The following is a 20,270-nucleotide window of genomic DNA, read 5'->3' on the forward strand; positions in this document are numbered from 1 at the left end:
CAGTCCTTAATTAGGTACCACTGGATATTTATCTGATTCTGATGAAGTAGTGGACGGGCTATCAATCTACTACTAGGCACGATCCGATCTACTCTACTTATCCTCATCTCACGCAATGCATTCCTAAGGTTTAGATCAAAGCTTTCTGAGTGGCTCTGCTTCAGAAAACATGTGCTACTGCATGTCCCCTGGACTGTAGAGGACCCCCTGGCACGGCTTGTCTTGACTGCTAGAGCGGTGTCGCGGCCCCACCTTGATACCTCCAGCACCCCCACTCTCTTATCGCGACCTTTCAATTCTTATCGAGACTCAGCCGACCAAATTTTTTTGGAAAATTGTCCGCCGCGTCGCAAAGCCTGGTCCAGTAAAATCATCACCAAGTTAACACAGCTTTTTCGATAACCGATCTCAATCGCAACGTCGGGATTCAATCAAAATGGCTGCTGTCTACAAGTCTATCTCTAAGTCCAGCACTACAAAGGCAGAGGCTCCTAGCAATGGCGTCAAGAAGAACAAGCAGAGGGTTCTGATCCTCTCTTCTAGAGGCGTCACTTACCGGTAGGTAATCCAACGACTCGGATGCAGGGCGCATTCCACTAACATTGCTACTCCTCTCAAGACATCGCCATCTTCTAAACGACATTGCGGCGATGCTCCCCCACAGCCGAAAAGATGCAAAATTCGACTCCAAGACAAAGCTGTACGAACTGAACGAGCTGGCTGAGCTTTACAACTGCAACAACGTGCTCTTCTTCGAGGCAAGAAAGGGCAAGGATCTATATGTTTGGCTCAGCAAAGTCCCTAACGGACCTACCATCAAGTTCCACCTCCAGAACTGTAAGAGTTGACACCAGACGATGCTTTTATCCCAGGCTAACACCGAACAGTGCACACTATGGAGGAACTTCACTTCACCGGCAACTGTCTCAAGGGATCGCGGCCCGTTCTCTCCTTCGACGGCGCTTTCGACAAGCAGCCTCACCTCCGAGTGATCAAGGAGCTCTTCCTCCACACCTTCGGTGTTCCCCAGGGCGCCAGAAAATCCAAGCCTTTTATCGACCACGTTATGGGATTTAGCTTTGTCGATGGCAAGATCTGGATTCGCAACTATCAAATCAACGAGGTCGAGGCGACAGCCAAGGAGGGTGAGGAGGAGGAAGAGACAACCAAGTCTCAATCTGGCAAGCCTGATACCGATATCAACCTGGTCGAGATCGGTCCCCGATTCGTCTTGACACCGATCGTGATCCAGGAGGGCTCTTTCGGTGGACCCATTATCTATGAAAACAAGGAATTTGTGTCACCAAACCAGGTCCGAGCCGATATTCGAAGGACAAAGGCCTCGCGACACAACGCCCGCGCAGAGAAAGAGGTGGAGCGACGGGTCAGGAAGGGCGACCTCGGACTGCGATCTGTTGGCGGCCAGCGACCGGCCAAGGATGAGCTGGATACTAAGATGTTGTTCGCCTAAACTTTTTGATACCTTACCTGCCGATATAACCAAGTACTTACTGGCTTGATCCATTGGGTCTGAACACCGGGACGGGGTGTTGGAGTTTTAGGTCATACTGCGTTTTTATTTGCCAAAAGAGAGAATATTATACTTTAGTTATCGCTAACGACGCCGTTCGTCTTATTTTGTCCTCCCTGATTGTATTCCCCCCGGTCACTCACTAGGTAATAGAGTAATCAAAAGTACTAAGGCTCAGTTCAGGGTTGTCAGGTCCTGAAGGCTATCGCATCATCACTTAGCCCGCCCGGATGAAACTCGGTAGATTGTTATCAGTGCGCAACCCAAGTCGCGACTCTGTCATGACCTATATCAGTCGTCCCCCTTTCCTTCTTCATCCTCATCCTCACTGTATATTCAATCAGTGCATATTGCAGACGCGCATTGCACTTGAATACAGCCATGAGAATCACAGTTACCCAAAAACCGATGCCTGTGTGCATCTCTACTTCTGTCTCAAGCCCCAGCGCCGGGGTGGCTGAACAATAAGCCCCGTATTATTGACGCTTTAGGTGACTCAACAGTGAGATACCTTGAAGCGACGAGGGCCAGACTGCTCTTATAACAACACTTTTCTCATATCAACTCTCTCCCAGTGAAGACGAGTACAATCCGAGGATAGAGCAACTTGGTTTTCTTGAATCTTGGTTCCTCTACAACGTGTGCCAAAACACCATTACAAGTAAACAAAATGCAAAGTCTATCAGGTCCGTCCTTTTCTTCCCCTTTCCAGGCATAATTTCATGCCTAACTTCCTCATAGCACCCGTCAGATCGGCGACCCTGGTTCTGTAGTGAGATTGTATAATCACGTACGTGGTGTACAGACGAGGACCGTTATTGTCGTCTTTACCTGCAGATATTTTGTCCATTCCAAAACCCAATTTTTTACAATTCGACCGAACATTTTCCCCATATATCCCCAATCCCTTTATATCAGACGTCCGATCATGGTAAATTCTGTAAACATGGCACTGAAGATGCCAAAAAACCACCGCCTGACTGGGCTTCCAACTGAGATCCTTTTGGACATCTATCAACAACTAGACCTGGATGGTGTTTTCAACCTTTGCGCCACTCACAGGACGCTACATGAACTCTTCGACAAGAGAAAGGCCTCGATCTTACTTCCTGTCCTTGTCAGGGAGTTCAGTCCGTTTGATGAGCTCCTTCAGGTTTATACGGCTTCAGTTGAGGATCTTGATTCCCGCGGTGGACTGTATGCTCCACGCAGAGTCGTGTTTAAACGATTCCTTGGAGACACTGGAATGGTGTTAGCTCCGCGTTCAGAGCATCAGCCTGTTGTGTCAGCGGACGCTGTTGAAGGATTCATCACGCTGAACAAGCCAGGCAAACCTATCATACCCCGCGCTCAACCACTGAAAACTGTTGTTCTGACTGAGAACGATCTGAAGCCACTTCTCGGCTACTGTTCCCTTGTACTGAGATGGCAAGCCAGGTTCCCTCAGATGAGATGGTTCCATGAGCCCGAAAATTGTCGTCTGCTTCGCGAGCACGAGGCTGAGAGGTTCCGCAGAGCCATGTATCGATGGTGGCTCTATGGCTTCTACTTTCACGGAGACTTCCCCCGACCTCGTGTTGGCCTTCCAGAGCCTGGCGTGGATGACGTTAGACTAAGTCAACTTCGATTATACTCTACATGCGAGCTGGTAGAGCTGATGGACCTGGTCGAAACCATGAAGGATGTCGTCCTCCACTATCTCTGCCCGCGGCTTGACCCTAATCAAGACGAATATGTAGGTTTGCACTAAGACCTTCGGGGCTCATTACTGACATGCCATTAGGAGGGCTGCGATTCGTATCTTTATGATGTTGTCGACCGACCTGACTCCTTGGCAAGAGGCTGGCGGGATCAGAGTCGTTGGGGCCGTATTGTAAAGACTTACTGCAAACTTGGCCCTAAAGATCTTATGCATCTATTTGAGAACATCTATAGCTACCCTCGAAAACGCCTTATTACGGAAGCCCGGTCTCTTCAACCAAATCTCACTTTCGACCAAGAATCTATCTCGGTGTCAACACAATGTGTCCTGGATGAGCGACAGTGGTCCTTGAACATGCCTACTTTGCCTCTGGATGGCCTAGGAGGTGTGATTGACTGGGATGATGAGCGCGACGCTGAACGCGTCAAGTTCGGAAGTGATGCCAGTCTGGATGGGACATTGCCAGGGGGAGCTCGGATGCTTCGGTCTTCATCTCACTACTCGCCTCGTGGGGATGATGGATCTTATCTGGAGGATGTCCAGCGACAGACAAGGATGGAGGGTAGGTATATGGTTTCGTTCGCTTAGGCCTGAGTGCCGTCGATAGACATGTTATCGTTTGTCTAGTTAATCATGAAGTTTATGGATTGTGGCAGTATTTGTTGGGGTAGTGCACGTGGATCGTCAGATGTGATCGGAATTAAGTCCAAGGCTTCTCATTTATTAGAAATGGATTCCCTGCTTGAGTAATACCCGTAGTGTCTCCTGAATCGCCCAGATGTTACGTTCTCACCAGTGCATTAACCAGTCGACAGTGAATTACTGCCGTAGATTAGGTACTCTTTGTAGCAGCTGGGATAGTCAGGAGAGATATTTCTTCAAAATCGCAGTCCAACCCAATGATTCATGATCAGCAAATACCTAGGTAAGGAACAATGCCCTTTCTACCTAAGGCACCTGAGGTATGGATTGAAGAAAGAAATTATCAACTGTTTGCGGCCAAGCAGTAGCCCCCACTAACTTAGAAAGTTAGGTGCCTTATCGATGGAGGGCGGCCGCGGGTCACTCAGTGGCCAGTAGCGCCTGAAACCATAGGGGAGCCCGCGCGCCAAAATCAACCTCCACAGCTGAGCCTCACTTCTTCCACTCTCATACATCTAATCTCAGAGCTAATATCAACCACCGCGATTAAACCCGATCGCGCATCTCAACCCACCACTTAGCATTGGATTTACTCATATCTCAGTTCTCCAGAACCTTCTTATAAGAGGCTAGCGTATGCACTCACGTCTTTATAACCTCTCCTCGCTGTTGCGATCGCGCCATACTTAGCAGGGGTAAGTGGATTGTTTTGTTCGGGCTGGCATCATCATCTTTCACATCCTTTTATGTGCTTTGATGCACTCAGCTCTGCAGACCTAGGCATAATGCTCTTGTATGTGCCTGAGTGCCAAGTAAACCAAGGAGCTTATGCGCTTGTGAAAACAATGGCCAGCCGTGTATCATTTTGGCTCATGTAATTCACTTCGCTAACACGCAACTTATCTTTGTTCTCGAGCACCTCCTTTGTTTTCCCAGACAATAATGGTCAACGACTTTTTGTAAACTCGGTCATAAACTTTCTAACATGCGTATAGATCCATCTGCTGGTGTTTATTTACTTCAGCAATCCACAGGCTTTGGCTCTCTCGAGTATATTCGCAACTCCTGGGGTCGTCAGACCTTCAGTGAGGATATTGGAGATTGCCTGCCATGGAGACAAGTATCACAGATGCTGTTGATCATCCAATGAAGGATGCAGAAGCGCCTAATGGGTTCAACCGTACTAGCAACACCAGTATTGACGACGATGATACGGCATCCGAGGATCCATGCGAGGAGGATGAAGATCCACCACCTCAAGATATAACCTTCGACCAGATGCGTCGTAGAGGTTTGTTGCCAACAGGCTGTTGTTATGATGACCGGATGAAGTTGCATATGAATGCGGACTTTTCACCGAACGCACATCATCCTGAAGATCCCCGTCGCATCCACGAGATATTCAAGGCGTTCAAGAAGGTTGGCCTCGTCTATACAGGTCCCGAGGCAGAGTTGCCAAGAATTATGCGGGAGTGTCCCACACGTTATATGTGGCGCATACCTGCTCGTGCTGCCACCCGAGAGGAGATTTGCCTCGCCCATCATCCTGATCACTTTAGCTGGGTAGAAAACCTTGACAAGATAAGTTCGGCCGAGCTTCGAGAACTGACTAGGCAATATGATCAAGGGCGGGAATCTCTCTATGTTGGTAGTATGTCTTATCAGGCCGCCCTACTTTCAGCAGGGGGAGCCATCGAAACCTGCAAGAACGTCGTGACTGGTCAAGTCAAGAACGCATTCGCCGTGATCAGGCCACCAGGCCATCACGCAGAGTTTGATGCGCCAATGGGTTTTTGTTTCTTCAACAACGTCCCAGTAGCAGTCAGGGTCTGCCAGCAGGACTATCCAGACATTTGCCGAAAGGTTCTGATCCTGGATTGGGATGTTCACCACGGTAACGGTGTCCAAAACATTTTCTATCAGGACCCAAACGTCTTGTATATCTCTCTCCACGTCTACCAGAACGGTCTCTTCTATCCCGGTAAACCCCCCAATGATATGACACCGGATGGTGGAATCGACAAATGCGGAACAGATGCTGGCCTGGGTAAAAACATCAATATCGGCTGGCACGACCAAGGCATGGGTGACGGGGAATACATGGCGGCATTCCAGAAGATTGTGATGCCCATCGCCAAAGAGTTCAACCCGGACCTCGTGGTTATCTCTGCGGGATTTGATGCTGCTGATGGTGATGAGCTTGGGGGTTGCTTCGTTTCTCCCAGCTGCTACGCTCATATGACACACATGTTGATGTCCTTGGCTGACGGAAAGGTTGCAGTGTGTCTAGAGGGAGGGTACAATCTTAAGGCTATCTCAGTGTCTGCAGTGGCCGTTGCGAAGACACTCATGGGCGAACCACCACCAAAGATGGAAATTCCTAAGATCAATAAGGAGGCCGCACGCATACTTGCCAAGGTTCAAGCTCATCAGGCCCCATATTGGGAGTGTATGAGGGCAGGCATCGTTCGTATTCCTACCGACATCCAGCCAGCGATATCCAGCCGTCTACATGACGTGATCAGAAACGCCCAGAGGCAGGTTCTGCAAACAAAGCATAACATGATACCTCTTTACATCCAGCGCGAGCATCTATACAAGTCATACGAGAACCAGGTCCTAGTGACACCAGGCCTTCACAAAGAAAAGAAGGTTCTCATTATTATTCACGATCCGTAAGTCAATTGCATGAGGAGAGGGTTAGGACCAGGGTCTTGACTACTGACATCATCTTTTAGCCCCGAGCTTCTCGCTCAGCCAGATGTTATAGACAGATCTGTCGACCCTCATAATGCCTGGGTGGTGAGTAGACATTAGTAGTAATACGCGATGCAAGAACTGATAAGAATAGGTCGATGGTGTAACGGACTACATTGACTGGGCAGTTGATCAAAAGTTCGGTGTCATGGACGTTAATATCCCAGCCTATGTCACCCACGACGAGGTCTGTGATTACATTCATTAGTAGTGGTTTATCTCTAACCCTTGGTATAGGAATCCGACTCTTATGTACCTGGTTTCAAAGAGAAGGCTCTCACAGAACAGATCCAGACGTTGGTATGTTACCTGTGGGACAATTACTTGCAGCTTTACGATGCCGATCACATTTTCGTCATGGGCGTTGGCAATGCATATCTTGGAGTCAAAGTCCTTCTCATTAACCGAGGTAAGTCGACTCGTTGACATAAGCCTCTATCTCAAATAATTTCTAAAACGAAATAGATTGCAAGTCAAGAATCTCTGGGGTGGTAAACTTTGCCAATGGAACGCTCAGGCCAGTCAAGTCAGAGTTTGATTCAGATCTATCGTCGTGGTATAAAGAGAACTCACGAGTCTACATTGCAGGCGATCATGCATGCTGGGCTGATCCTGATCTGACTCGGAAAGTCAACAAACGACGCTTCGGGACAGTCGTCCGTAGTCCAATGTTTGGTCTGAACAAGATGATGGCGCATCATGCCAAGGAGGCACGGGAGTGGATCCTTGAGAGGGTCGAAGAAGTAGCAGATGCTGATATGACTGAAGATGAAAAGTCATAAACGCGGTCTCGGAAATGATGTTATTTACAAGTTAGGAGAAGCTGGGTGTTCCCCTTGTATAGTGGGAATGTTCTTGCTCTTGCAGGTCTTGGTGAGTAGCGCAACTGGAGATAGAGTCTGTTTTTCTTATGTGTGTTAGTATATACCTCTAGGCAGCGTTTTTGTACCGGTATCATATTTATCACCTGGAAGTCATAATAACTGTCGCACGAGTATGACATGTCATGTTCCTGGTCTTGAAGCAATACAGTGTGTACAGTATGTGTATGTCTCCAATGAGACTGTGCTTATCTGCTATCGGGTTAGTCACGGAAGTCGGGATGTCGAATCTCCGACCTCCCTGCTTTGGTCCTCCATTTTTGGAGGCTCCATTGACCCATCTTGCGACTCGCACGCGTGCTTGCGCTTTCATAAAGCCAAATCACAACGCATCGACAGAAGCGCTTGCCGTGCATCATATCTATCCTGAGTAAGGCAAGAATGGATCGCGACCGAGGTCGAAGGTGAGTTATAAACCGTTTGCTTCTCTGTATTGCATCTTGCGTTCTTCTTCATCATCACCATCATCGTTACATCTCCCATCGTTTTGCGACACCATTTCGGCATCTCCAGCACCACCCGCGGACACCCTCGAAACACGCTACACGATGACCTACCACTTTGAGCAATGCGACTTGTTCGACCCACGTCGCGTGCTGTGGCCCCGGACCCAGACTCGAGGGAATATCGATCAACCGAACGATCGTTCGATGGCTGGTGATATCGTGAGGGGGGAGGACGGCAGCGACTTTCACGAAATCATCAAAGATGCCTCCGAGTTCGAGCAGGCGCCTGGCGAGCTTGTGCAGAGGAATGTCGAACGACATTGGAACATTCGCTCTATTTGGTTGGTCACCTGCGGATGGCCAAGCCATCGGCATCAACCAGGCCATGAACCAATAGCGATTCAGATGATTGTCCATCTATTCTCCTATTCAGTATATCACTTCGGTCGCTCTGTCGTTCGGGTTACCACGAGGGACCAAAACATGCATGTTCATGGGAACGAGTCGTGCTTTTGGTTCGACCCATTCCGACCCATATCCTAGGAGATGATGCTAGGTTTCCACCCATTTTGCCAGCATTACGTCCCACTCCACAGGCTCGTCAGAGCGAGGATGGAGAGCATTGCTGCAACCACAGGGAGTTATGCTTGGGAGCGTGTCAAACAACGCTGGCCGGTTTATAAAGGGATTCTAGACCGGCGTGTCAACACTCAACCGTGGTTTCGCATAACCAAGATGTTACCAGGATTAGAGACTGTACGCCTGCCTTCCTACTCGCCTTAACCATGGCACGATATTTAGCCTGCCCTCTGCCAGAAATTGGCAAGGACCTTAACGATGCAGCATGCCACAGGACTCGAATTATTCTACGCTTATTCATCTGCGTCTTGTTTTTGTTTTCTTTCTTTCTTTCTTTCTTTCCTTGTTCTCATAGCGTTCTCTATTCCACAATCTCAGAGTCTTTTAAACTTCAAAGCGCAATTACTAACATGAAAAAAAAAAAAAAAAGGTTTGATGATGGGGAAGTCGTTAGATACGGCGCTGGAGAGTCATGGAGGCCCACTCCTCGAGACCGGTCGCCTAGGCGGGTTAGAAGTCCGGTTAGAGAGCGAGCAAGGAGCCCGCGACCTAGAAGTCCACGTCCCCGAAGTCCAATTCCTTCTGGATCCGATAGCTATGTGCCGGGCAGATACCCACCACGTCGTAGGTCGAGAAGTGGAGGAGACCGATACCGGCGAGAGCGATCAAGAGAACGAGAGAGTCCGCGCCGGCGGGAGCGTAGTAGGTCTATGCGGCGGCCGTCTCCCCGACGTAGCTTGTCCCGGAGAGTTTCTCCTCCGCGTGGAGCGGATAGATATGAAAGGCCCCGGTCTCCTGCCCCTGGCAGAGATTGGGAACGCGATCGTGAGAGGGTCAGAGATCGAGAATGGGACCGTGACAGAGTACGCGATAGGGGACGTGACTTCGAGCGGCGTGACGAAAGGTGAATTTACTTGCCCCATGTTGATAGCGTGGGACTAACTGACAAAAGGCGGCGATCTAGGTCTCCATTTGGTGTGATTCGCCGCGACAGAACTCCTCCTGTGCGGTCTCCCGTGACAGGTCCTCGTGGTGGCTCATATAGACCACGTTCACGTTCCATGAGTCGAAGGGGAAATGACCGGTGGCAGTCATACAGGCGTGTCAGCCCCCCGAGAGAATCTGGAATCTCATCTGCGATCACTTCTCAGTCAGCTTCTGGAAGATCGTCACCGCGACCGAGTTCCGTGAGAGCTCGTTCACCACTTCAATCTCGAGAAGAGTCTCCTCATCATCATGCTATGTCTGGTGCGGCACCACCAAGGGAGGCACCAAGACCTGGACCTTATGATACAAACACATCAGCCCCCGCTCGATCACCGCCACGAGGCCCTGCAGCGCTGAGAGCACCTCCAACCGGCCCTGCAGCAAACAGAAATCCCGCAGCGCCAGTATCTTCACCAGCCCTGCCTCCTCCCGCTCGGACTCAGACACCTACGGCTCCTCCTCTACGTTCAGGTACCACGAGCCCAACAGTCCCCCCAGCTGGCCCGCGAGGTTATGTGCCTCCAGCTAGAGGTGGTTTTGCCCCCCGAGGAGGCAGAGGTGGTTGGAATCAAGCACCAGCAAGACACATTTCAGGACCTTCACCGACTCCTCCAACTCCCAGTGGACCTTCAGCTATTCCCACTGGCCCACGCGCGACTCCGTCAAATACATCGTCAGCCTCAACAACGACGCAATCTCGACCGTTCAACCCTCCGACTGGACCATCGGCTCAACATGCTGGTGGCGCACGGCAGACTTTGGCGCAATCCATGCTTGCGACGCTGCCCCCCATCATCCCTGGCGGCAAGTTGGATCCTTCCATGACGCCTCTCGCTCTTGGCGTAACTCGAGAACTTGAGCCACATTATCGCAAGTTGAAGGACGAGGAGGAAAAGTTGCGAGATGAACTGCATGCGAAGCAAGAGCGGCTACGAAAAAGCCTTTACACGTGGAATAGACTCGAACGTGACTCGCGAGCGTGGGAGATGCGGAGTGACCTGAGCGAGAAGAGCATGAAGAGCCTTGCTGGTGAAGGCATGGGTGGTGCTGCATTTTAAAAATATGTGCCACAAGATGTTAGGAACTTGGCGCTAAAGGATCATCGTTTATGCTTATATGATTGTTGAATATGCGGGACTAGGTTCCTGTAAGCGTTGCTTCCATTTGCTTCTGGTCATGAGAAATCTCAAGACTTTGGAGATTTCATGTTTACATTGGGTCGAGACGTCCTGCTTGTACAACAGTTGTATGAAGAGATAATAATTATGATGAGCCCGTTGTATGTGAATTCGGCCTAGCTATTGCCTTTGGAATGTGAACTGTACCAGCGCGTATAATCAGCCTTGTAAGGTGCCTCTTTGTTAGTTTAGGCCCCATGATAGCCGTGCTCATTTACTGAGGTATCCATCATGCTCACTGACAAGATGCGCCGGTATTTCAAACACATGGAAATGCCAATACCTTAAACAACTCGAACATGAACTGAATTGTAGGTTCTAATTGCCATGCAATTTATCAGGGTGTCGTATACCAAGCATTCATGAGTCTTCTGTACCTTACAGTAAGCCAAACGCACCACCCCACACAGTCTCGATAGTACGAAACAAAGTTGCCCTACAAGCCAACGAGGGAGAATCGACAAGTTTGAATTTTACCAACAGTCCACGCGGTGATGTCGACGTAAAAACTGAGCCGTGGCTTCGTCAGATTCTGATTGAACAAACAATTATACTGCATTCAGGGCCAGACTGCAATTCATGCATCTGAACAAGCTTCCAGTTCCTAAACTCGGTTGCCATATGCCGCAAGATCAAGTAAAAAGGTACACGGCGACATTTCAACAGAATTGCATGAATGATTAGAGGTTACGAACTGCCCTCCAGTTGGCGCCAAGCCGAGGTGCATTCATAATGTGGCCCAAGCCGTTCTCACTATGATTTGCAAGGATTCGTGCGTACCTGAGAGGAGCCAGCGTATTGGTATAGCTGATAGGTGTGATCAAAAGATGTGGCTAGATGGAACATTTGTCACTTCAGTATAAAACCAAAGTTGAACCGCTTCAAGACCGTTCATGCTATATCCTAATACTAATATGATATGAATTCCAGAGAGCCAGCAGATGTTGCATACTAAGTCTGGAATTGGTCAATTTCTCTGATACCAAGTGATCAGCTATGATACAGAAGTCTTTGCTCAGCTAACGCCAGACAAAGACTGCATCATCATCCTCTTCATGGTCGCCGTCCCACTCGTCATCCGACTCAGCGCGATCATCATCCACAAAGTCTTCCATGCCGTACTGCAGTTCAGTGGGCTTTTGGTTATCGAATACAATGGATACAGTAGTACACCGTCCTTGAATCATAAGCGGCACAGGCTTCTTTTCACTCTCGGCCTCATCCCCAGTCTGACTGACTGCAGTACCGGACTCGGCTTCTTCGTCTTCTGCATCAGAATCGAACTCATTCTCATCTGTGTCAGGTTCGGCGTAAGTTGGCCGACCAAGCGAATTACGGAGACCTTTGGCGCTGTTTCTTGAATCAGAGTCCGAAACATGTGCCGCTAGACGACTGCTTCGCCGAGATGGACCATCAGACAGCCTTTTCGACTTTTGCTTCTTTTTCTCCGAAATCTGAGTAGATGCTTCCACTTCTTCCTCTTGTGTCTGTCGAAGTGAATACTTTCTTTGCGGTGGTTCGTATGGGCGGAGGAAGACTTTATCCAGCTTCCGCCTCCATTCGTGCCGCATATTAGCGCGGGCCTTCCAGGGTATGTTGAGCATCGTCTTGACCGCAAGATGTCGAAGGTTTGGCAGAGAACCAGCACTATCTATGAGGGAATTGAGAAACATTTCGGCAGTCTCAACACTCCAATATCGTATATGCTCAAAATCAATGATCCGGAGGCTTGACGGCCACTCTGGCTTTTGATGCGGCAATAGCACTTGGTCGTACAAAGGATCAGCGTCATTGTTGGTATAAGACCGAGATTCATGATGGCGGAAATACGAGAGGTTCATGTATAATTCCTCTAAATTGGGACATGCAGCTTCCAAATTGGTTAGGAAGACCATGTCTAGAGATTGGTTGTGTGACAAGTTCAGGCTGCGCAAATGTCGGCCATGCGTGTGTAGGAATGGCATAAACTCATCTGACTTGACCTCCCAACAGTTGATCAGTGAGAGATGAGTGAGGTCCTCTGGCAAAAGTGGAAGAAGCCGATCGTTCATGACAGTTGAAGACTCGAACATAAGATGTTGTAGCGATTTCAACTGCGAAATCGCCTCGGCGAGCGAATCAATGACAGCCCCATCTTCATTGTACAGCGCCAGTTCCTCCTCCTCATTGCCGCCTTTCGGCCCCAGCTTATAGAGCGAAGGGACTTGAAGATTGGTGAGGCTTAGTTTGGTGAGGTGCGCAAATGAAGGCTCTTGATGTATACGGGCAACATCCTTCATGGTCGCCACAGGCCCTCCAAGCAGGCTTCCGCTCCATTCCCAGCTTTTTAACACGGTGTGCGACTCTTTGTCCCCGGCTGGCCTGAAGGCGGCAAATATCTCTTCAGTATATTGCCATCTCACTGTTTGATCCAGTTGCCTGTAAGGCGGCTGATCAGATTGTGTAAAGAGAAAGACTTCTTTCAGACGAGGAAGCAAATGGAGGATTCTTGGTAATAACGTTTGAGGCAACACATGAATGTCTACATAAAGAGTCTCAATCTTGGCACGGTAATTGAAACGAGTCTCAGAAGGTGGGCGATCCAGCAGAGACGCGAACCGTTTGGCCTTTCCAGCAGTGACCAGAGGCGGAGAACGATAAATGGCTGTCAAGGCGGCTTCTGAGAATGCCTTACAAGTTGTGGCAGTGTTTATCAGCCAATTGACGTCGATGTCATCATGACTAGCTGCATAGTAGAAGATATCGGTCCAGGCGGCATAAGGTATCTGCGGGTCTGTCCAGTCTGGAATGACGCCTTGGGGTATTGGCCCGGGTTCTGCGTCAGCAGACACTCGTCGCTTCTTCAAGCTTCCTTTCTTCTGTGCCGGCTTTGGTCGTTTCCTCGTTTGGTCCCGCGAGTTCGATCTTCTACCAGTTTGTACGTGTGCGGTCTTTGCTGACCTGGCCTTGCTGGTTCTGCGAGCTCGCGTCTCGAATTGGGCATCTCCATCCTGTTCGCTCTCCGCCAGGGATGGTTCGGAGTCTCCATCTTCGGAAGAAGACTCGTTATAACTTATGGAAGCCTTCTGCGACCGCCTGGGACGTGTTGTTGTTCGGGTAGCATGCGTGGTGATAGATTGCGACAGGTTGCGACGGGAGGATGCAGGAACGCTTTGTCGTTCAGCCGCCCTAGTTCGGACCATGTCGTGATGCCTGGTGCCTAGCGTAACGATCATGTTAGTGGCATCCTATTAATCTCAATGCGTGAAAATAAGAAGGAGAGTTTGGCCAGTCCTGTTGATGGTTATTGCAGCCTGGCGCAAGCTGGGCAGGATGGATTGATCGCACCTTCAAAGGCCGAGTTTGGCGACTTGAAGCTCCCCGTAGTCGATGTCGAGTAATGACGAATTCAAGAGTACCAAGAAAAAATGTGTCAAAGAGCGCCAATACGTAGCGCCGCTATCGATTCGAGTGTATTTGGGCGCGCTGCGTTTTGTTGTCAGGCCATGAAGTGGTGGATCGTATCAAGTCCAAGATTGGGTCTGAGTGTGATGTCGTTGTTAAGGTGTTTGTTTGTTGGAGGGGCAAGGTCGAAGGAACTTGGGGGCGCTGGAGGGCACCCCGACGTGAGGGGAAAGAATGAAAGAAAAAGGAAGGGTTAGGTTTATATGGCTTGATACATCAGTAAAATGATATCACATTGAAAAAATTAGTCAGCCATAATTAGACGTATCTTGAATGACTATATTTGTATCATATCTACATAAAGCATCTCCTATCATTTCTTATAAATGATCTGGTACTGAGCGCGCATTCGTCTTATTCTTTCCCCCCACTCCAGCCTTGCGGTGACGCACCTCGGTGTGGAGCTCCAAGAACGGAGTCGCTCTGCCGTGGCCGATCATAGGCGGGTGATGGCTGGATGTGGCAAGGCTACCAATCCCGTACATTTCTGGAAATCTGGGAGACCCAAAGTCCAGTGTGGGATAAGAAATATCAAAGCAAACATTAAGAAAAAGAATATGAATTGAATTTGCAGGACTTCGTGATGCTTTGCATCCTGTTGGTACAGCATTCTTTTCAGTACCTAGTCTTTTATGTTGTTGAAAGTTTACGTCTCATCCCCATCACACCCAGAAAGCAAGCTCTGCTTCTGCCTCCAGGATCTTTGCACTCGAATAGGGTGGACGGCACGAAAAGCAAACATTTGATTTTCCTTCCATCAATACATCTCCAAAGGAGATATCGACACCCGGAACCAGTCAAGGTTGGGCTGCAAGTCCTATACAATGTGGATGAGTCGCCAGCGACAAGCCATGATGACCCTCTTCGTCTCATGATGGATCGTCAAAGATCCATTGAGGCATTGGACAATGATGCTAAAGGGGTCCTTGCACTTCGCCTACATGCATAATCGACGGTGACCATGATCCTGGAGAGTTTCTTATCGGGAATGGTCTCTCATTAGAGGTGGCCAAGTGCTGAGAGACTGAATCGAAAAATCTGGCTTGAAACCGGCTCATGTCCATAGCAACTGAGAGGATATGTAAAATGAACTTTATGGTGTTCTACGGGACTGGAAATACATTTGCATTTGCAGTTAACAAGAGGCTAAGGGGCTCACACTCACGCTCACACAGCGCGCAACACCCCGCCTGCATGCATAATAATTTCCAGCGGCTAAGTCTTTGCTTGAAGCAGAGTCTCTAATTCGTTCCACTGTCAGCAGCCAGTGGATCCACCCCGCTAGGCTATTGCCTCTGAATGGCGGTTGTTGGTGACTCTCCAGGCATGACGCTAGGAGGGCTATAGGCTCTAGTCCGTAGTAGGGAGTCGCGATAGAATTCCCACCTCACGGGCAGGGCTGCTTCTTAACCTGCCACTGGCACGCGTCTCTTACCGCGCTCTTCATTGTTACTTACCTACCTTACCTTTGCTGTCAGCTCTAGTCCCGTCGCTTCTCATGAGGACGCTCTACAGGCTTCATTCTCGCCTACTGCTGCTTCATTTCAATGCAATAGAGTCCGCTGAAACCCGCTATCTAACTCTACAGCGCGTATCGGGATCAGACAGGGCAGTTCACAGAAGGAGCGACGGGCAGCGAGCGACAGTACTTTGGCCACAGCACTGAACTGAAACTACCTACCACGGTACCTGACCTTACCTGCAGAATTGGATTGTCACCACACGCGACCGGCTCTCACATCTCCTCCTTTAACCCATTATTTACATCCACCTCGAGTACCAAGGACACGCACACAGCTGCAGTCGCCTTCTCACTTCTGTTCATATTCATTCATAGGCGCTCTTTCTTTTCACTATATTCTTCTCTATCCCGCCTTCTTCACTCTTCTCCTCCCGGTCCGATTCTGCAGTTTGTGGCGTTGCTGTTTCTCGCTCTTGCCTCTATCCGTTGCTTCTGCTTTATTTCACTGGCCTTTCTCGGCTGTCATTTTTCCTGCCCTGACAAACCCGTTCGCATGACTACAACAAACACGCATCAGCCATGAGCGTCAAGGCCATCAACTACTAATATATAATTACTTACGCCTTGTTTCTAACAATCGCAACTACGTACTGCGACGTTTCAACCCGCTTTGCCAACAAGCACAGTCACAACCACATTCTCGGCCATCTTCAACTGTCTGTCGCATTACGCAACTTTTCCTACCAGGACTGAGCACTGCTCCTCGGATCATCTCATACCGTCAAGGTATTGCTTTTCTCCGCCATGACCCAGAAAAAGTCTTTTACAAGGACTGTCCCCTTTACTCAGCGCAACTGGGAAGCTGCTCATAACGCGAAAAACATGGGCGCGACCCTCTCGACGCCCAAGAGCCAAGATGACAGTGGCCCTCCACAAAAGCGTCAGAAGGTCTCAGTTTCCAAGTCCAACAGCGACACCTCACTCATTGATACAGAAGATCGCACGGCTCTACGTGTTGAGATACACAAGATTTTTCACAAGGACTCTAAGAAAGTCCGGCCTCTCAATGCTCTTCCTCCAGACGATATCATCAAAACCAAGGCTAAATGTCAAATCACCGTTTCCGATGTGAGTGGTGGCTTCACTCACATCCTATATCGCAGCAGCCAGAGCTGTGACATCGTCTCTCACACGAATCCGTCAGGCCCTCATCGGATTGCTTACATTAAGCCACCTAAGCCATTCCTTGTCCCTAAGGAAAGTATCTTGGTCAACAGGCAGGATGATCCATCCCATGACTTTTCGAACGCATACAGATTAGACGTCGAAATGTTTTCAGTTCAGGATGGCAACTGGCCGCCTCTGGAAGCCCATGAGCTTGGTGTCCCTGCAAGCCAGCAAGGGCCTGTCCAAGCAATTGCCAAGCAGAATTGGATACTGCATAGCGAGTTTCCCCAGGTTTTCGGCAGGATAAAGAAACCCGTCAAGCTCACAGCCGGATTCCACCCACAGCGCCATGAACGTCTGACTAATTACATCATGGATGTAGAATTGAAATGGGCCTCGGGTACCCGACGAATTGACAAGACTGCAAAAAACTGTATTACTGCTTTCGATTCAGACGGCGAGATTTACACCAATGGTGTTCTTGAACCTATATCTGATGATCTGCTCGATAGCGCGAGCCCACCCGAGCTTGAGGATGACATCGATGACACCAGCAGCACCCATCTCACAAATGATGTTCATGAAATAAACGGCACAAACGGCACAAACGGCGTCAATGGCTTTCATGATGATGACGACGAAATGGGTGGTGTGAATGGCATCAATGGGGTTACGCATGAGGTTGAAGATATGAATGGAGTACAAGAGACGAACGAAGTGAACGGGCATGTTGGTGACGAGGACTCGTCGCATGACATCTCTCATGATCTGGAAGAAGAGCTAGAGGGCGACCACACCCCTAACCGAGCATTACGAAAACGGAATAACAAGCAATACAACTTGAAGGTACTGACTGCGCAAGCCCATGGAAAGGAGCGCAAAACCCGAGATAAGGCTGGGCAACCTGAGCAAGGCGAGGGTTTCGTCACGTATATGCTGTCAGCTAACGCACCGGTTCACCTACTCTCATGGCAGTGTTGTGCCTGTGGCAACGCTAACGAGTCATTGGACATTTTGAGAGCTCACCTAATGACGTACCATCCGAATTATGTGTACACACTGGAAAAGACGAGCCAAGGGCCGCTGTTCCGGATTACTCATGTTTCGGGGTCTGCAGTCTCGCCTTCGAAAGAGCTGCAGCTCGGAAAACCCACAAAACCGCTTGATCAGCAGGCCTATGTCAACGGCGATGACTCCTGGGTAACTTCACGCTATGGTCCAGATCACATGGAAGATGTTGTGCGATTTTCACCGAAGCACAGCACCGAACGACAACTCTTTGGAAAGTCTGGCGAAAATCCTCCTCAGCCTCCAGCGGCAGTTCAGGCGGTGATTCCGCGACCGGAAAAGAAAAAGGTCGTCATTCCAAAGTCTTGTCAGCCTCTCTTTGACCCTGTCAGCAAAGCTCGCCTAAAACCTGGCGAGGAGTTACCAAAACCCGTGGTCGATAATGCATGGTTGTTACAGAAGCATCGCGAAGATATCGGCGAATTCTCCGACGTCTCGAAAGAAGAGAAGGAATACATTCGCAGATGGGACGCATTTATTCTTCAGGAAAATGTCACATCTGGACAATATTTCAGGCGTGCTTGGGTCAAGTTTGTCAAAGAGAATGCTTCTTGGCTGGTGGGTGCGAATTATCGGATGAACGAGTATGGCAAGCACCTGTGTGTTCTGATGGCGCGTGATGTCCTGGATAACGCTAGTGTTGAGAAAGCCGGGAAGCTGATTGATGAGGCGCGAGCTCGATTGAAATCAGATGAGGATGCGAAGACGAACGGTACCAATGCAGCGGATGTCACGTTAAAACAGTCGCCTCGAGCTTCACAAATTACGAGAGGCGCGAATGGGTGTACAGTGTGTCAGCTCCCCGTCCTCGGACCTTCTCTACTCATCTGCTCAAACAAGGTAATGCCAATGCTATTTGACGGCAAGCCACTGCTAACAATTGTATAGAAATGCTCAAATCGACTGTATCATGCAAGTTGCATCGAAAACTCGGCATCCATTCCGGTCACTCGTCCCAAATGGCTTTGCAATGGGTGTAGCAAAACGGAAGGAACCTCCTAGAGCGGGGTGTCCATATCCTTGCGAAGCATCCCAGTACCTAGCTCAGCAAGCTTGAAAGGAGGCGAACGAAGCAGCGCTGGTTCTCAAAGCGCAAAAGCTTCCCATTCGATGACTACGCGTCAAGCGCTGAGAAAGAGACGTGTGAACGTGGCTGTTGGGGAATCTGATGAGCCTACAGCCATAAAGAGAGCCAGGTTTCGAAAAGCTAACACGAAAGCGGCGGGCTCCAAAAAGAAGTGAAGAATTGCCTCGAGATTTTGTGGTGGGGAATATAGTCAGACTTGGAGATATCGTGAGCGGAAGGATGGCATTAAATTTATGTTTTTATAGTCGTTTCGGCGCTTATTGGGATCGGGACACTGATGAGAAGGCATGCCCGGAGTCGGTTGATCAGGATTGAGGTAGAGAGTGGATTGTTTCTGGCGTGGACATTGCTGGGTTTTCGCAGCTCATCTCTGTTGAGGCAGCTTGTACTGCAAACTTTTGGTGGTCTGTATTATATTACTATACTACCTGCATTTTGCTGTTTGTGTGCGTGTGTAACAAATTTCAGCGTGACGATGAAGGAGCAACCATTGCGATGACTACCTTGAGTATAACCACGACCAGGCGGGCATGCAGAGCTAGTTGAAGACGCTGCTTCAACGTAGAATTCAAGGGAATTGTAAACAAAGCGTGGTCGGTGCGGCTAGCATCTGGGCATATCTGCAACTCAGGGAGACTACCTAATTATACTTAGCTTGGTTGATATAAGCATGAACGGTTATGCAACAGTTTGATGATCACAACAGCAACTCCAACACAAGTAGTAATACCAATTTCGGTCTTGACGAAACGGCCTCAGGCTGCACAACCTGGGAGTGGTCAATATGTTCTATTCGACAGATGCATTGTCGATGGAAAATTCAAAATACCATTCAGGTTGGTAGGCTGATTCACCCATTGCACCTCACAATGCTTTGGAAGGCTGCAAGTCGAATACACTTGATATACATGTCGAAGAGATCTCTCTAGCACTCGTTGATCAAGTCTCAAACACGCTGGGCGCTTGTTATAACGGTTTCGGCCATTGCTACAGAAGTGACGTCCTCAGGATGATAACAGCATATGATCAAATCGATGGTATCACGGAATACTTTGTCACGGGACAGCATAACAGTCTGATAAATCATGTTCAGTGTTCACCGAAAGATGAGCTTGGCTTCTCACGGATTACGGCGGGTCCCATCAAGTAACTTGAGTGGATGCCTTGGTGTGAGGTTATCGATTCACATTTGAATCTGCTTACATGTGTGACTCACCCAGTTTGGGAATGATTCGGTATCATCATCATCATCAATCAGTCAAGGAGTTTGGAAGAAGTGGCTGATAAATTCCAAGATATGGCCGATGACTACAGAAGAGGTATCGAAATGCATTTGATA

The 20,270-nt window shown here is 49.1% G+C and overlaps 7 protein-coding genes across 14 annotated transcripts; 6 read left to right on the top strand and 1 right to left on the bottom strand.

Annotated features, from left to right (window-relative positions):
- The first annotated feature begins 296 nt into the window (after nucleotides 1-296).
- On the top strand, nucleotides 297-1,744 carry FOXG_13912 (uncharacterized protein). Its single transcript, XM_018393970.1, has 3 exons — nucleotides 297-558; nucleotides 620-837; nucleotides 888-1,744. Exons 1-3 carry the CDS (start codon nucleotides 437-439, stop codon nucleotides 1,469-1,471), a joined length of 924 nt encoding a protein of 307 aa, XP_018253349.1. The 5' UTR covers nucleotides 297-436; the 3' UTR covers nucleotides 1,472-1,744.
- FOXG_13913 (uncharacterized protein) lies at nucleotides 1,745-4,026 on the top strand. The gene is made up of 3 exons (XM_018393971.1): nucleotides 1,745-2,217; nucleotides 2,273-3,266; nucleotides 3,315-4,026. The coding sequence occupies exons 2-3, from the start codon at nucleotides 2,460-2,462 to the stop codon at nucleotides 3,819-3,821; spliced, it is 1,314 nt and encodes a 437-aa protein (XP_018253350.1). The 5' UTR covers nucleotides 1,745-2,217; nucleotides 2,273-2,459; the 3' UTR covers nucleotides 3,822-4,026.
- A 309-nt stretch (nucleotides 4,027-4,335) lies between these two features.
- Nucleotides 4,336-7,671, top strand: FOXG_13914 (histone deacetylase 6/10). 5 transcript variants are annotated; one of them, XM_018393973.1, is made up of 7 exons: nucleotides 4,368-4,570; nucleotides 4,871-6,550; nucleotides 6,614-6,677; nucleotides 6,727-6,819; nucleotides 6,870-7,041; nucleotides 7,098-7,505; nucleotides 7,554-7,624. In XM_018393973.1, exons 2-6 carry the CDS (start codon nucleotides 4,986-4,988, stop codon nucleotides 7,412-7,414), a joined length of 2,211 nt encoding a protein of 736 aa, XP_018253352.1. In that variant the 5' UTR covers nucleotides 4,368-4,570; nucleotides 4,871-4,985; the 3' UTR covers nucleotides 7,415-7,505; nucleotides 7,554-7,624. The 5 variants fall into 5 exon arrangements, with proteins under 5 accessions (XP_018253351.1, XP_018253355.1, XP_018253352.1 ...); XM_018393972.1 differs by having other exon boundaries at nucleotides 4,336-4,570; nucleotides 7,098-7,671; XM_018393974.1 differs by lacking the exon at nucleotides 4,368-4,570 and adding an exon at nucleotides 4,735-4,820 and having other exon boundaries at nucleotides 7,098-7,657.
- Nucleotides 7,672-7,767: 96 nt separating this feature from the next.
- On the top strand, nucleotides 7,768-10,856 carry FOXG_21293 (uncharacterized protein). 4 transcript variants are annotated; one of them, XM_018401615.1, is made up of 3 exons: nucleotides 7,768-7,917; nucleotides 8,969-9,442; nucleotides 9,491-10,856. In XM_018401615.1, the coding sequence occupies exons 1-3, from the start codon at nucleotides 7,895-7,897 to the stop codon at nucleotides 10,581-10,583; spliced, it is 1,590 nt and encodes a 529-aa protein (XP_018253358.1). In that variant the 5' UTR covers nucleotides 7,768-7,894; the 3' UTR covers nucleotides 10,584-10,856. The 4 variants fall into 4 exon arrangements, with proteins under 4 accessions (XP_018253358.1, XP_018253359.1, XP_018253357.1 ...); XM_018401616.1 differs by having other exon boundaries at nucleotides 9,503-10,856; XM_018401614.1 differs by having other exon boundaries at nucleotides 7,780-9,442; nucleotides 9,503-10,819.
- Nucleotides 10,857-10,954: 98 nt separating this feature from the next.
- Nucleotides 10,955-14,373, bottom strand: FOXG_13917 (uncharacterized protein). The gene is made up of 2 exons (XM_018393977.1): nucleotides 14,031-14,373; nucleotides 10,955-13,902 (listed from the first exon to the last, which is right to left on the bottom strand). The coding sequence occupies exon 2, from the start codon at nucleotides 13,883-13,885 to the stop codon at nucleotides 11,723-11,725; it is 2,163 nt and encodes a 720-aa protein (XP_018253360.1). The 5' UTR covers nucleotides 13,886-13,902; nucleotides 14,031-14,373; the 3' UTR covers nucleotides 10,955-11,722.
- FOXG_21294 (uncharacterized protein) lies at nucleotides 13,943-14,083 on the top strand (the record flags this gene model as incomplete). The annotated part of the gene is made up of 1 exon (XM_018401617.1): nucleotides 13,943-14,083. One exon carries the CDS (start codon nucleotides 13,943-13,945, stop codon nucleotides 14,081-14,083), a length of 141 nt encoding a protein of 46 aa, XP_018253361.1.
- Nucleotides 14,374-15,543: 1,170 nt separating the features above from the next.
- Nucleotides 15,544-19,405, top strand: FOXG_13918 (uncharacterized protein). Its single transcript, XM_018393978.1, has 2 exons — nucleotides 15,544-18,684; nucleotides 18,733-19,405. Exons 1-2 carry the CDS (start codon nucleotides 16,414-16,416, stop codon nucleotides 18,844-18,846), a joined length of 2,385 nt encoding a protein of 794 aa, XP_018253362.1. The 5' UTR covers nucleotides 15,544-16,413; the 3' UTR covers nucleotides 18,847-19,405.
- Nucleotides 19,406-20,270: the final 865 nt, after the last annotated feature.

The sequence above is a fragment of the Fusarium oxysporum genome, chromosome 10 (assembly GCF_000149955.1).
Source record: "Fusarium oxysporum f. sp. lycopersici 4287 chromosome 10, whole genome shotgun sequence".
NCBI lineage: Eukaryota > Fungi > Ascomycota > Sordariomycetes > Hypocreales > Nectriaceae > Fusarium > Fusarium oxysporum.